We start from the raw sequence: 15,950 nt of genomic DNA, 5'->3' as shown, positions 1-15,950 counted from the left end.
AACCAGCTAAATGTATCGCTCCCCTCGCAGAGTGATGACAACAGACAAGAGTCAATGTGAAAAGAATTCTGTGGTTCGAAAAATGATGACTACTGATGAGTATCAATAAAAAAATAATAAGTGCAATTAGCTGAATCACAGTAAACCCATACAAATAAGAGTTAAATTCTATTTCAAAAACAGAGAAGCCAAGTCTGTAATCATAATTAATCAGGGAGCTGAGATATGGAGAATCACGGTTCAAGGCCACCCTAGACTAAGTTCCCTTAGCTAGATTCTATCTCTAAAATAACCAACAAAAAGCAGGGTTGGAAGTGTGGCTCAAGTGGTACAGAACCAGCATGAGGCTCAAAGCCCAGAAAAAAATTTAAAAAAAAAGTTTTGATCATTAAGCAGGAAACTAGGGCACCAACTCCTTACTAGATAACTAGCAACCAAATAGAAAAACAGAGCAACTGTCCATTTGTGTTTCAGAGAAACCAAATAACAATAGCTGATAAAGGAGATGGTGTCTATAAAGTTCTGGCCAACAGCGGTGGGAAGGAGAACAGAATCAGAAAAGCCAGATCCGGTGGTTCAGAGGAGATTATGGAAGCAGGAAAGGCAAATGATCCACTAGGCTAGGATGACTTTGACCTATCTGAGCACAAAGCTGTAAGTACCACATATCTCCCCCATGATGACAACCCAGTTACTTTAAGCCTTTCAGAATGCCTCCAACTTCCAGAAAATACAGAACATGGCCGTAAGCAGACAAATCCTCACCATGGAACATTTCTGTAAGACATTTCTATGATCTTGAATCCAACTCATGATACAGGAGAGGGGGGCGAAAGGACAATCAGAGGAGAGTGTACAACTGAACCAAGTGCAATGGGTGGTCTGACGTGAACTGAATTTGAAAAAAAGCTAAGTTTTAAAAGACACTCTTGGAAGAATTGGACAAATTGAATATGGACCTTTTTTTTTGTCAGTCGTGGGGCCTGAACTCTGGGCCTGGGAGCTGTCCCTCAGCTCTTCAGCTCAAGATGAGGGTTCTACCACTTGAGCCACAGCACCATTTCCAGTTTTCTGGTGGTTTATGGGAGATAAGAGTCTCACAGACTTTACTACTTGGGCTGGCTTTGAACCGTGGTCCTCAGACCTCAGCTTCCTGAGTAGCTGGAATTACAGGCATGAGCCATTAGCACCCAGCTGAATATGGACTATTGTGGAGTGTTAGAAGATTTTTTTTGAAGAACCCCAAGCATCAACATTGCATTATATTAACAGTTGCTGCTAATAGAATGCAATAAATCTTGCAAGGAAATATTGACATATTGGAATGAAAGGGATGAAATAATAAATGATATAGGGTTTTCGTTAACACGCTTATGTCCAAAAAATCACGGTGCAAGAATTTCCATCCTTGACAATTCCTGCTTTGAGGTGGTCAGTGTAAGGCACTATTTTTTTTCAAACCATCTTCTTTACATTTTTTTTCGCATGTTTGAAGTTTTTCATCATACTGAAGTTTTAATAATATATTTCAAAATGGATGGACCTAAAACAAATCATGTTAAGTGAGGTTATCCAAGCTCAGAGAGGTAAACAGTGCCTATTTTCTCTATATTTTCTAAAATATACCGGGACACGATAAATTATACAGGACATTCACACCGTGAAACCAAAGGAGCAAACTCTTAGGGGAGGAACACAAAGACACAATGCCCACGTGCCTCTGATCATATAAAATCGTATTTATCAAGACGAACTCCAGGAAATGGAAAAAAACAATATGTTTGAGATTTGCTTTAAAATGAATAACATCTGTTGACGTAGGAAGAAAATGCAGGCATTTTTTAAACAAAATGTTGTAAACCTGAGTTTCCTTTGAGAGGATGTTTTTATGGAGTCTTTTGGGCAGGGACTTCTGGCGCTAGTAACTGTACTTGGCCATTTCAATACATGAACACCAGAACATCACTCAACTACTCAATTACTCATCATTTTACTTACTGCAAATTATAGAGCCCCAGAAGTCCCATTCCTCGAAAATCTGTTTTAGGATCATCACCTTGGAAACCAATTTCACACCATTGCTTAGAAATCCGAGCTTCCAGGGGAGTATTGGGCTTTAAGAATTTCCATAACTGGAAGCAAAAGAAAAGAATCATGCTGGTGGTTATAGACACACACAAATATCCTTTCCTGTCGGTAGAGATTATGGGAGTTACATTACTAGCAGAGGAGCTGCAAAGTGACACAGATGCAACTATATCACAATTAAAGATGTATCCTCTTCCAATTTCTATAATAACAATTCTCAAAGTATGGGCTGAAGACTCGTTGGAGGCACTGAGGGTGTTTTGGCCTGGGTGAAAACAAAAACAAAATACTACTTCACAATAAAACCAAGAAGCTATTTGCTTTTCATTCTGATGTAGGGAGTGAACTGTGGGATTTTTCCAGAAAGTGTATGACATGATATCATTGCTCCAATGGCAAGAGGATATATAGTTGGATATTTTAGTGTTTTAAACTTTCTCATCAGAAATGAGGTAGACAAAGAGACAGATCATCTTCTATATAAAAAAAGCCCTCTAAAATATTTAAGGGTATAAAGAGAAAGAACAGGAGAAAAATTGAGGACGTGTATTATCCCACACCACAGAAAATACTTTCCTTAACTTCCTGTCAAACCATTAAGCATCCTGGCTTGCAGTTTTTAGTCTAGAAAACTGCATGACTCGATGTGTTGTGTAGAAATCTCCCTCCAGAGGTATTTTAGAAGATTGAAGAAAGGATCTTAGCCGGGCACCAGTGGCTCACACCTGTAATCCTAGCTACTCAGGAGGCTGAGATCTGAGGATCTCGGTTCAAAGCCAGCCTGGGCAGGAAAGTCCGTGAAACTCTTATCTCCAATAAACCACCAGAAAACTAGAAGTGGTACTCTGGCTCAAGTGGTAGAGTACTTGCCTTGAGCTGAAGAGCTGAGGGACAGTGCCCAGGCCCAGAGTTCAAGCCCCATGGTGGACAAAAAAAAAAAAGTTATGGAGGAATTAAAAGACTATCATTATCTGACTTATGAAATGGCAACTCCTCTGTACAACACCTTAATAATAATAATAAAATTATATTTTTAAAAAAGACTGCCAATGCTGGGTGCCAGTGGCTCATGCCTGTGATCCCATCTACTCAGGAGCCTGAGATCTGAGGATATCTGTTCAAAGCCAGCCTGAGCAGGAAAGTCCGTGCAACTCATCATCTCCAATAAACCACCAGAAAACTGGAAGTGGCACTGTGGTTCAAAGTGGTAGAGCACTAGCCTTGAGCTAGAGTTCAGGGATAGTGCCCAGGCCCAGAGTTCAAACCCCACTACTGATTAAAACAAAAAAGACTGCCATTGCCCAAGTTGGAAATGATATGACCCAAATGGATTGCAAAAAGGCTGCCTGCACTCCAGCTAATTCAGTGGCAGAGAGTCTGGGGCTTGTTCCCTAGAAGAGTGAATCAGACCTTGGACTAAAGTTATAGTTTTCTTATCTCTAAAATAAACAGTTATGCTGGTCACCAGTGGCTCACACCTGTAATCTCTGCTACTCAGAAAGCTGAGGATCATGGTTCGAAGCTAGCCTGGGTTAGAAAGTCCATGAGACTCTCATCTCCAATAAACTACTCAGAAAAAGCCAGAAGTGACAGTCTGGTTCAAGTGGTAGAGGGCTAGCCTTGAGCACAAAGAGGCTCAGGGACAGTACCCAAACCCTGAGTTCAAACCCAAGGATTGGCAAAAATAAATAAATAAATAAGACTAAGTAGACTTTAGGGTGACAATCAAAATGATAACATGTATACTTAAAATCATAACCATTGACAAAAGTATGTTCTAAAGACTCAATATGTAGTTAAATGAACTATAACAACTCATACACTTGCCCTACAATGCATCAGCACACATACCAGACCAGCTAAAGCTGCTGCATCTCAGCCACTCACATGCCAATCAGTCATTCTGGAAGTGAATTACTCATTGCTTGTGATCACTTTGGTCAGTAGACAACCTTTCCCCACTTCCCTCCACCTCAATTTCCATTTGAAGTCCTTATCTGGGGTGCTATCACCATCAGAAAACGGGCAACAGACAGAACAAAGCAATGAAAGATGGAATTCAGCCAGTAAGCTAGCTAAAATTAAGCAGGGAAGAAACCTAAGAAGAAAACTGTTGCTAAGGAGGCTCCTTTAATTTTTAATGATTCACATCAGAGCCAGCACTAATTAGCAGAGACAAATGAATCATCTGCTTAAGTGCTTACATACACAAAAACATACACTCCTTCACACAGACATGTAACTGGAGACAAAACTTTTAAAAATTACACCTTCTATTGACATTTCTCCATAAAACAAAGTTAAGGCACCAAAACAAACATTTCTTTCTAGTTCTGTTGCTGCCTTATTGAATTCTGGGGAGAAGCGAAGAAATGCTCTAATTCTAAAATGTATCTATTTTCAGAAGTGAATGTAGAAAACCTTTTGGATGAGTAGCTCTAAACATTGGCTTCGATTTTTTCTTAATTTCTTGATTTCAAAATTCAATTTTTTGAGGAAAAGTGTTATTGATATTTCATATATTCCATAAGCTCCTGTGTGATTTGTAAAGTTTTTCTTTGACAGCCAGGAGTACTTATAACTCTATTATTTTTTCTGACAGTTTTAACATGCTGAATATAAACTTTTTCCTCTTTGAATACCCTCCAAGTCCCACGAATAAATAATCAGCATTAAAATCTTGAGTAATTTCCCCAGAGAGCTATTGCTTAAGTAGAAACCAAGCTCATCTTCTCTGATGTGTGTTAAAAAGTCATAAGCGAAAATCCCAGGACTCTCTTTGATTAATGCTATTTCTCCTATTGGCTTTCATTACCTGTGAAACCATCTAAACTTGATCCAAACAGGAGAGTCACCTGAAATCACCTCTGTGGTTTTCTCACATTGCAAAAGTAAACTAGCTATAGAGTTGTTGGTTTTTTGTTTTTTTTTTTGTCGGTTGTGGGGCTTGAACTCTTGGGCTTGGGCGCTGTCCCTCAGCTCTTCAGCTCAAAGGGAGCCATCTACCACTTGAGCTACAGCGCCACTTCGGGTTTTCTGGTGGCTTATTGGAGATAGGAGTCTCACGGTCTCTCCTGCCCGGGCTGGCTTTGAACTGTGATCCTCAGATCTCAGCCTCCTGAGTAGCTAGGGTTACAGGCTCACACAAGCGCCCGGCTAGTTGTTGGGTTTTGTTGTGTTGTGTTGTGTTTTTTTGGTCAGTCATGGGGGCTAGAACTCAGGGCTTGGGAGCTTTCTTGAACTTTTCCAGTCAAGGCTAACATTCTATCACCTTGAGCCATAGCTCCACTTCCGGTTTTGTGGTAGTTAATTGGAAATAAAGGAGCCTCTCTCATGGACTTTCCTGTCCATGCTGGCTTTGAACTGTGATCCTCATATCTTAGCCTCCTGGGTAGCTAGGATTATATGAGTGAGCCATTGGCACCCAGCTTGAAGTCAATTTTTTTGCCAGTCCTGGGCTTGAACTCAGGGCCTGGGCACTGTCACTGAGCTTCTTTTGCTCAAGGCTCGCACTCTACTATTTGAGCCACATGGCCACTCGCAGCTTTTTCTGTTTATGTGGTACTAAGGACTCAAACCCATGGCTTCATGCATGTGTGGCAAGCAGTCTACCACTAAATCACATTCCCAGCCCTGAAGTTAATTTCTTATATGATTATTTGATGAAAAAAATTTGCCTCCAAGTTGTGAACTGTCAAGAAAACCCAGCCTCGCCGGGCGCTGGTGGCTCATGCATGCAATCCTAGCTACTCAGGAGCTGAGCTCTGAGGATCACTGTTCAACGGCAGTCAGGGCAGGAAAGTTCCTGTGATTCTTATCTCTAATATAGCCACCAGAATACTGGAAGTGGAGCTGTGGCTCAAAATGGTAGCCTTGATCAAGTTCAAGCCCCATAACCCAGTCTTAACCTGTCTCAGTGCCTGTGTCTTATCTATCTTTGTATCCCCAGCATCCAAATAAAAGCCTTGGCCATAACACATGCTTGGCAAAATAATAACTGACTGAAATGTGTTAAGGACTAACCTTCAAGAGCATTTCCTCGTGTTGAGGGTTCTCAGAATCATAGGGCTCTCTGCGCAGTTTTTCCACATCTGCGATCAGGTTTCTGTAGCCCACGATTTGCAGGAGGCAAGCCTGAAGAGAGATTCCCAACCTAAAGTGTTCAAAAATAGAAGACACACACAAGGAATAACAAAACTACTTGGGATATGTCCTCACTTTACTCATGTATTCACGATGCAACTTTTTATATATGTACAATATCCAGGAAATGATTCAAATATGATCTCACTAGTGGAATTACATTCTCCAGATGGATAGCTGAAGAAATGAGCTCAGTTTCTTTTCTGTTTGACTTTTTCTTAGGCTAAATGGATCATTTATTCAGCTAATTTGTTCTTCATGAAGGTGACTTGAGAATGAGAAATAAAAAATAACAGGTAGAAGCCCAGCCCTTGTGGCTCAAGCCAGTAATCCTAGCTATTCAGGATGCTGAGGTCTGAGAAGCATGGTTCAAAGCTAGCTAGAGCTGAAAAGTCCAATGAACCACCAGAAAACCAGAAATGGTTTTTTGGCTTAGAGCACTAGCCTAACAACACCCAGGCCCTGAGTTCAAGTCCTACAACCAACAAGAAGAGAAAATAACAGGCAGAGATAGCTGGGTAGACCAGAATTTTCCTTCAGAAGGATGTGTGAGGAAAAAGTTACCTGTATTCATCTGATGGCATTCAATAATAAATCTTCCCGGGGCTGGGAAGATGGCTCAGTGGTAGAGTGCTTGCCTTGCATGCCTGAGGCCCTGGGTTCGATTCCTCAGCACCACATAAGCAAAAAAAAGAAAAAAGCCGGAAGTGGTGCTGTGGCTCAAGTGGTAGAGCGCTAGCCTTGAGCTGAAGAGCTGAGGGACAGCGCCCAGGCCCAGAGTTCAGGCTCCACGACCGGACCCCCCAAAAAAAAAAATAAATCTTCCCATACTATTTTGTGCTTATGTGTTCTATACAATCACAATCATTTATATTTTTTCTGGCTCAGAATGATCGAATAGTAGTAATTTTATGTAATACTGTTCAATCTATTTTTTCTCCTTGTGTACTTACTCAACATTTTTGTTGTGGTGGTATTATATGATACAGTAGGTTTAAAAGTGGGAGCAACAGGTCTGAGAATTATAGTACTTCAATCATAAAGGGAAGTGTCAGCCTGGGACACTAAACCTAAATAAAATTATGTGCTCAATTAAATGGTCTTTAATTTGTAATTTAATAATTACTTGTTATCAAGTAGGTATATCAAGTGATTGCTTGTGAGTGGCACAGATCACCACCAGAAAAATCAGTGTAAGACCAAGGATAAGGTTTATTTTGAGAAAAAAAAACAAAGTGGAAACCTAAGAGGCTGGAACAAGAACAGCCAACTAAAATCTGGTCTGTAGCAATTTTCTATATGCCTATAGAAAATTTTATATATAGCTGGACTGTAGCACTATAACTATATTGGCCTTGAAAGGAATGGAAATGAAAGAAATTAAGGTCAATATTGTAAGAGTTTTATTATTTGAAATATTTTCTCCATGTTTAATCTCCTATTTTTTTTTCTTTTTGCCAGTTCTGAGGCTTGAACTCAGGGCCTGAGATGGTCACCTATTTTTCTTGGAAAAATATGTAATTTGTTCATACCAAGTTTTGTCAATAAAAGTTTGAGAGGAAAGGCATTCAAACCCACACAGATGTGTTAAAAAAAACCAAACACCCACCCAATCAAATAACAATGAAAGTCATATGCTACCAATACCTTTTTCTAACAAATTTTAAAAAGGAAAAGATGAGAAATGCTTTAGAATGCAATTTCTATACCTTATAATAGAACAGCTATAGGAATGATTTTTTGTTATATTTAATCCAATCTAATCTCTAAATATTATTACAGGACAATGATGTCTTTTCTGCCCAGTTTGTTTACATGTGTGTGTGTGTGTGTGTGTGTGTGTGTGTGTGTGTGTGTGTGTGTGTGTGTTGGTCCAGGGGCTTGAACTCAGGGCCTGGGCACTGTCCCTGAGCTTTATTTGTTCAAAGCTGTGACACAGCTCCACTTCTAGCTTTTCAGTAGTTAATTGTAGGTAAGAGTCTCGTAGACTTTCTTGCCCCTATTATTTTGAACCTTGACTCTCAGATTTCAGTAGCTAGGATTCTAGGTATGAACTACTGTTGTCTAGTCTAGACTTATATGTTGGCTCAGACTAATTTTGAATGAATTGCCTTCTTATCACTTCCCCAAAGGAATAAAATATATGTCAGCAGATTAAAAATATATATTTAGTACATAATTAAAGCAAACTTAACATCTGAAGGAAGAAAAGGCAGCTAATTAGCTGAAGTGGCTTCCGAAGGTTGGAAATTCAGTTTTTGTGCTGAGCCCTCAGAGAGCTAATCCTTACCACCCCTCCAAGAGACAGACATGCGTCAAGTCTAAAGTCCCAAGTGCAAGGGACTGCACTCAGCAATCCCTTCAACTCCAGCTTCCTGACTTTGGCAATTAAGAGCCTTCCTCTTTTGGCAATTAAAAGCTTTCCTTCAAGGTAACATCTGAAGTTCTCATGTATGTAGATCGAAAGGACAGCTTGATTGTTACAAACCTAAAACTGTCTCCAAATATAACTACATTTGGAATTTATTCTACCCATTATCCTTAGCCCCACATTTTATAAAAAAAAAAATAGTTGCTGTACCCAATGGAAAAGCAGAAAGCTAATTTTAAATGTCACGAATGTTGCCAAATGCATTTGAAGACTTCCAAGATGAGAGGAATAAATTATAAAGTTCTAAAGTCTTCAAATAAGAAACCATCTCTTCCTCCCACACATGCCTGTCTTCTTGATAAGCAGGTAGGAAAACTGTCTCCAAGATGCTCAGCCTGTTATGAAAGAATATTCATGAGGGCGCTGAAGGAATATTCTAGATGCAGCAGAATCAGCTTAGGTACATTTATGACTTGAACATTTAGAGTGCATGCAAAACAGCCACTGCACATAACGGTTGTTGACAAATAGGTTGTTTGTTTGTTGTTGTTGTTTTTGTCGGTCCTGGGGCTTAAACTCTGGGCCTGGGCGCAGTCCCTGAGCTCTTCAGCTCCAGGCAAGTGCTCTACCACTTGAGCCACAGAGCCACTTCCAGTTTTCAGGTGGTTTATTGGAGATAAGAGTTTCACAGACTTTCCCGCCCAGGCTGGCTTTGAACTGTGATTCTCAAATCTTAGCCTCCTGAGTAGCTAGGATTACAGGTGTGAGCCACTAACACCTGGTAACAAATGGGCTTTCTTTATTCCACGTTCCTCTCTCAGGGACATCTCTCCCATAATTATGTTCATCGCATCTTGGAAGTGGAAAACAAACACAATGGCAGTTCACAAACACAAAAGGCACCTTTTGTTTTTATCCATCAACTGGAATCCAAAAAACACTGATGTTATTTCAGGAAGAGTGTGAAGGAGTTAGGACATAGGGAAGGGGAGGGACAGGGAGAGATAAGACAGGAAATGTATGGCTAGGTGCTACTTGGGTTCTATATTTCCCACATCCAAAACGTTCTTACTGTGGATTTATGTCGGGGTTAATATTTTTCAGTTCCATGATATCTTCTATAGTTTTCTCAATTGCATCAGGGTGAACACTCACTGAAGTCTGCAGCAGCTGGAAAACAATGCTTCAGTCAATTCTCTTCAGTGTCACCACTGGCTTAAAGAGTGTTTCCTGAGACAAAGCTTCCAGTATTTGTTTAGGCTATTTGTTGTTGTTGGTGGTGGTGGTCATGGGGCTTGAACAAGGGACTTGGGCACTGTCCCTGAGCTCTTTTGCTCAAGGTTAAGGTTCTACCACTTTGTGCCACTTCCAGTTTTCTGGCGGTTAGTTGGAGATAAGAGTCTCACGGATTTTCCTACCCAAGCTGGCTTTGAACTACAATCCTCAGATCACAGCCTCCTGAGTAGCTGGGATGACAGGCGTGAGCCACCACAGCCCAGCTTGTTTGATCTATTGTAGGAAGGCTTGAGCTCAAAGCAACTAGTGTTCCCTCCACCCCTGCATTTTAAGACAGCATCAATGAACTCATGCAAGAAATGTTCATTTTGACTGATTTTTGTGCCTTGATATCTTTACAATGGAGGTATTGCTATTTTCCCATTAAAAGGTATTTCATGTAACACACACACACCAGAGAGACAGAGACAGAGACAGAGACAGACAGAGAGAAAGAAAGAGAGCTTCTGTTTTTACTGATGAGTTGAGTTTTAAGCTACTTATATTGCAATATTACATTTCCTTTTCCACACACAATATATTTCCCAGTGTTACTGGACATTATATCAATCTTAGGGGTGAAAACTGAAATAATAAGATAAAACTATTGAGAGAACAGACTTATGTCTGCTCTTTGATTTGACTGGAAAGGGTCAAGTATAAAGTTGAAAGGTTTGAATAATAAAGAAATATTAGAGATACTAGTGTTGCTCTATTTTAGGAAGTAGTATAAATAGGGCTAATTCGACAGTAAATAACAGATGCTGCTGGAAGCTGGTGGCTCACATCTATAATCCAAGCTACTCAGGAAGCTGAGGTCTGAGGATCATAATTTGAAACCAGCCCAGTCAGAGAAAGCATGTGAGACACTTATCTCCAATTAACTACCAGAAAGCCAGAAGTAGACCTGTGGCTCAAGTAATACAGCACCAGCTTTGAACTTAAAAACACACACACACACACACACACACACACACACACACACACACACACAGATGCTTCACTTCTGACATGTAGTATGCTGCTGGGAAGGCAGCACTGGTTTTCATAGTCAATGATCTACTTTATGTTTCTTGAATTTTTTACTTTTTAGGATATTGTACATCCTGTTAGTAAAAAGTCGCTGAAAGAAAACAAGGAAAGAATTGTGCTTACCTTACTCTTTGAATCCCTCAATGATGTTTCTGTTAAGACAGTAACCAAGAAAGTCATTGAAAAATGGTCTTGTATGAGTGGCTTTCAATTGTTTACTTGAACATCATATTGTAGCCTCAACCCAACCCTGGTGCTGTTCCCTGCTTACCAATTTTCATGGTTCTAGATGCTCCTGGCTTGGTGTTGTAGCAGATGCGTTGCAGTTCACATCTTCCGGTTAGCTTTCTCATTACAAATTTCAGGCAGCGCCACAAAAATTTACAGTAAAAATACAGGCACACCTGGATGAACATTCTGTAAAAAACAAAAGACACCACCCTTCCAACAGAACTCTGGAAGAGAACAGAAAGCAGCCACCACCACCGAGAAAAGAAGCCCAGAAAGAAAAAGCCATAGGTTTCTGGGTTATGCAAGCGTTGTTTCTAATTCCATGTCTCTAAGTAATCAAACAGGCCTGGCCTCTCTCCCTTAGCTTGTTTTTGCTCATGGCTGGTACTCTAACCACTTGAGCTACAGCTTTTCTAGCTTTTTAGTGGTTAACTAGAGATATGAATCCCAGGGACTTTCCTTCTTCTTGGGTTGGCTTTGAACCATGATGCTCAGATCTCAGTCTCCTGAGTAGTTAGGATTATAGGCACGAGCCACTGGCACTAGGTATCTGTGTCATTTTATTTGTAGAAGCTACACTCAGGGTAACTATGCAACTCCAGAATGCCCCAAGTCTAGAAATTTGATTTTTGCATGAAACAGAGGCTAAAACATCAGAATCCTGTATAACCCCACTTCTGCCTAAACCGTTTTGGAAATAAATCAGGTCCTTGAACATACAATTCTTCATGTCAAGATTGCCCCTCCCGGGCTGGGAAGGTAGCTCAGTGGTAGAGCGCTTGCCTTGCATGCCTGAGGCCCTGAATTCGACTCCTCAGTACCACATAAGCAAAAAGAAAAAAAGCCAGAAGTGGTGCTGTGGCTCAAGTGGTAGAGCGCTAGCCTTGAGCTGAAGAGCTGAGGGACAGCGCCCAGGCCCAGAGTTCAGGCCCTATGACCGGACCCCCGCCCCCAAAATTGCCCCTCCTCTAGACATGGAAGAAGGCATTGTCTCATCTCTTGGACATTTCCAATTGTCTTATATTTATGGTCAAGCCCTTCCTGATGTCAATTAACTCATTCAACCACTTCCTATATTTCTTTCTTCCTTGCCCCTATGATTTATCTCCCTTTTCCCTCAGGCATTGCTGCCTTCTTCAAGGACTTGGTTGTGTGGCTAGCTCACCTTGCCTGCTGACCAATCCCCATACACCTTGAATCTGCTGGAAAATTTCCTCATCAATTTGCTGGATAAACACTTTGACTTTTGATTCTCTTGGAGGAGAATCAAACATCAGATAGACAACATTCTCTGATTTGAGCTTTTCAGAAACTCTCTCTCTCTCTCTCTGGAGAAGTCTTTTCTTGGCTCTTGCTCAAGAACATTTTCTTTGTTGTACACTCTACCTTACTCCAATAAAGCTTCAGCACCTTGGAGCTACATTGTCACTGATCAGATATTCACATGTATCTCCCACTTGTGAATTTGTCTTTCATTTTGATTTCTAATATTTTTGTGTGTGTGCCACTACTGGGGCTTGAACTTAGGGCCTGGGAGCTGTCCCTGAGCTTATGTGCCCAAGGCTAGTGCTCTCCTCTTGAGCTACAGCTCCACTTCCAGCCTTTTGGCAGTTAGTTAGGGACTTTTCTGCCCTGCCTAGCTTCAAAGTGTGATCCTCAGATCTCAGTCTCCTGAGTAGTTAGGATTACAGGTTGAGCCACCAGCACCCAGCCTGACCTTCAATTTGAAAAAAATGTACCTATTAGTTTATGGTACTTCTCAGAGTCTCAAAATAACTCAAGCTTTAGCAACAAAGATGGTCCATCACTGAGGAGCTTTTATCCAACCCAGCTTCTCTGTATTCTAGGAGGATACAGAGAATTATTTTCATTACTTCCTATTTGTTTCATTTCTAAAAGATGTATTTTCCTTCAAATGCACAGTAATTCCTTCTAGCTCTAAAAAAAGGTGACTCAGATTCACTGAAATCAATGAGTAGGTAATTGATAGCTTCAATAATGTGGTTTATTCCCTTAATGAATAACCCCTTGGTTGTATGCACGTGTTCAAACTTCTTTGGTTCCAGTATTTTAAACAGCTTTGAATTGGAACTAAACATTTTAATGGTCTTATTTATACAAGGGTATGGGGGTCTATGTTTGACAAATGCAAAGGGAATTGAAACAGGGTAAATAGCCAGGCTGCTATGTGAAGATAACACCATGAAATATTTGCAGATAATAACATCACAATCGAAAATATCTTACAGCATGAAAAGGTCCATGATGTAGCAAGGTGGCTTCCTGGACAGGCCATCCTCCCCTCCCCCATTCCATGCCTGTTCATTAGGACTCCAACTCCAAATCTTCCCTGAGAAAAGGGCTCTGACAATTGTTTATGGATGATAGTGTAGAAAAATGTTACAAGTAGTTTCAAGTAGAAAGATGGCACAAAGGAATACATATGAAATTACCTACTTTTCCTTTAAAAAAATAAAATAAAGCCAGGTCCTGCCTATATTCCTAGCTACTTTGGAAGCTGACATCTGAGGATTTGCAGTTTGAAGTCAGGAAAGTCTATGAGACGCTTATCTCCAATTGATCACCAGAAAACCAGAGGTGGAGCTGTGGCTCAAAGTGGTATAGCTGGGGGCTGGGAAGGTGGCTCAGTGGTAGAGCACTTGCCTTGCATGCATGAGGCCCTGGGTTCGATTCCCCAGCACCACATACGCAAAAAGAAAAAAAAAAGCTGGAAGTGGCGCTGTAGCTCAAGTGGTAGAGCGCTAGCCTTGAGCTGAAGAGCTGAGGGACAACGCCAGCCCCAGAGTTCAGGCCCCATGACCGGACCCCCCCCCCAAAAAAAAAGAAAAGAAAGCTTTTAATAGCGATGTATAAACAAATGAAAAAAAAGTCTGTCAGGTTACACAACAAAAATATCACCTGTGATATCATTAGCCAATAGCATTATCAGAAATTTCTATTTTTTAAAACTAAGTATGTTTACCTTTTTCTATCATATATGCATATATCTGTATTATTTAGAGAAAATGAAAATTGTGGCAAAAAATCAAAAGCCATTACAAAAATGCCTATAAAATTTTCTTTGTGTAAACAGTTACTATAAATCAACCACATTCTGCTGAAAGACAAAAAAAAAAAAAAGAAAAGGATTTACTATGTTGAAAAGCCTACTGTTCAAGTCAAATATGTTTTAAGATCTGTTAGGATTTAGGTTAACAGCTTCCAAAAAAAAGTAACTCTAAAAATAAATTTAGTGGAACATTTTAATTAAACAAGTGAGAAGATTTTATAAAATCTCAACTTGTTCTTTTGGAAAATGTTCTTCATTTTTCCAACTATTGGATAGCTAAGCCAGAAAAAAAAAAAAGCTTGAGCAGTATCGTTGCTCACTGGTCCCTTGCCAAATGGCAATGATATTAATTACTGGAAGACATTATTCCTGTTATTAAGTAAAGGCTAAAAGCTTTCCATGATGTCTGTGCCATTTACAATTTTTGTAAATGGCCTTCCATGTGGACCGGTGCCAAATAAGGCCACTGCTCAAGTCTGTGCCTAGCACTGAATCTTCCCAGAGACAAAGGTTCTGATTAACTGTTTACCAAGTGCTGTAGTTTGGATTTTGAATGTTCCCCAAAGGCTCATGTGTTAAAGGCTTGGTACTCAAGGTGGCGCTACTGGGAAGTGAGGGAGCCTTTAAGAGGTAGGGCCTAATGGGAGGTCTTTAGGTCATTGGGAATATGCCTCTGAAAAGGGTTGTGAGATGCCCCCTCTCTCCACTCTCTGGCTCCCTGGCCTTAAGCATTTTTTGCTACTCGCTGTGCTTCAGCAGTTTCCAATAGTGATTCTTATCTCACTACGGATAAGATCTGTTAGACTTAGGAAACAACGAAGTAATCTAAAATACTAGATGGAGAAAATACTGGTGACCACTTCTATTTGTTCGTTTGCTTTTTGGTATCATGGCTTTTTAAAAAAATAGTGTTCAAAAAGAGAAAGTTGCTGTAGCTTCTTAAGATGAATGTCTTGCTTAAGCCTGTGGAGAATAATAACAGCCTACTCCTCTTGTCCTATTTCCAATATTTTCTGTTACTGCTGTTTTTTAATATGCTGTGGAGTGAAGTTTATGACTGACTTCACAACAGCATTCTTCCATAAAGCAATTATGACCATGTTTCTTATTGAACACTACAAATTCTTTAGCATGAACTGCAGTAGCGACCCAATATAAATTATTCAAAATGGATCCTATCTCAGCTGACACATAAAAGCAAGCTCCTATCTTGTGGTGGTTTGTTAAATGAATGCATTCAGCAAGGAGGGGAACTTCAGAAACAGGGTTCCCCTAGAACCGTGTAGCACCCTGCTGGAGGATGGGGGGTGTGGGTACCTGAAGTGCAAACCTATTCCATCATCTTAAATTTGTGAGTCTGACGTCTTCTTTTGGAATAAGGAGAGAAAAGTGGCTTATTTTGAACAATTTCAATGAATGTGCTAGTGAGAATCAATTCTTGCTTGAAGGAATCCTGTAATAAATAAGAAGCACACTATGGGTGAGAAAGAGATGTATATTTAAAAAAATCACAATTGTTGGCTCAAACTACAGTTTCCCAAATGAAATACTTTCCTACTAAATGGCCATAAAGAAAAGAGAGCTGCCTTCTGAAAAGTAAAACTTAAGAGTATCATTGAGGGAGATACCTATCATAAAACAAAGCTATTCAACTTCTATGGCTGGAGCAAAGGCCACTGCTTTTATATTTCAGTTAAGTTTTATCTGCAGGCTTAGAGAACAATCGTTGATCATGGGACA

The 15,950-nt window shown here is 40.2% G+C and overlaps 1 protein-coding gene across 3 annotated transcripts in view; it reads right to left on the bottom strand.

The window, feature by feature from the left end:
• Positions 1 to 15,950, bottom strand: part of LOC138821378 (ELMO domain-containing protein 1) — a 50,243-nt gene that overhangs the window by 14,796 nt on the left and 19,497 nt on the right. For 2 of the 3 annotated variants that reach the window (XM_070013559.1, XM_070013561.1), the window contains exons 3-7: positions 11,181 to 11,326; positions 11,033 to 11,061; positions 9,675 to 9,772; positions 6,112 to 6,241; positions 1,999 to 2,132 (exon numbers count right to left, since the gene is read on the bottom strand). In XM_070013559.1, the coding sequence (XP_069869660.1) occupies positions 1,999 to 2,132; positions 6,112 to 6,241; positions 9,675 to 9,772; positions 11,033 to 11,061; positions 11,181 to 11,326 (537 nt within the window). Of the gene's footprint in view, positions 1 to 1,998; positions 2,133 to 6,111; positions 6,242 to 9,674; positions 9,773 to 11,032; positions 11,062 to 11,180; positions 11,327 to 15,527; positions 15,664 to 15,950 lie in introns of all 3 variants that reach the window. The other variant, XM_070013560.1, reaches the window with a different exon arrangement.

This window comes from Dipodomys merriami, unplaced genomic scaffold, assembly GCF_024711535.1.
Source record: "Dipodomys merriami isolate MVZ:Mamm:240054 unplaced genomic scaffold, mDipMer1.0.p SCAF_91, whole genome shotgun sequence".
Classification (NCBI taxonomy): Eukaryota; Metazoa; Chordata; class Mammalia; order Rodentia; family Heteromyidae; genus Dipodomys; species Dipodomys merriami.
The sequence above is the reverse complement of the archived record's forward strand: the minus strand, read 5'-3'. Positions and strand labels throughout refer to the sequence as shown.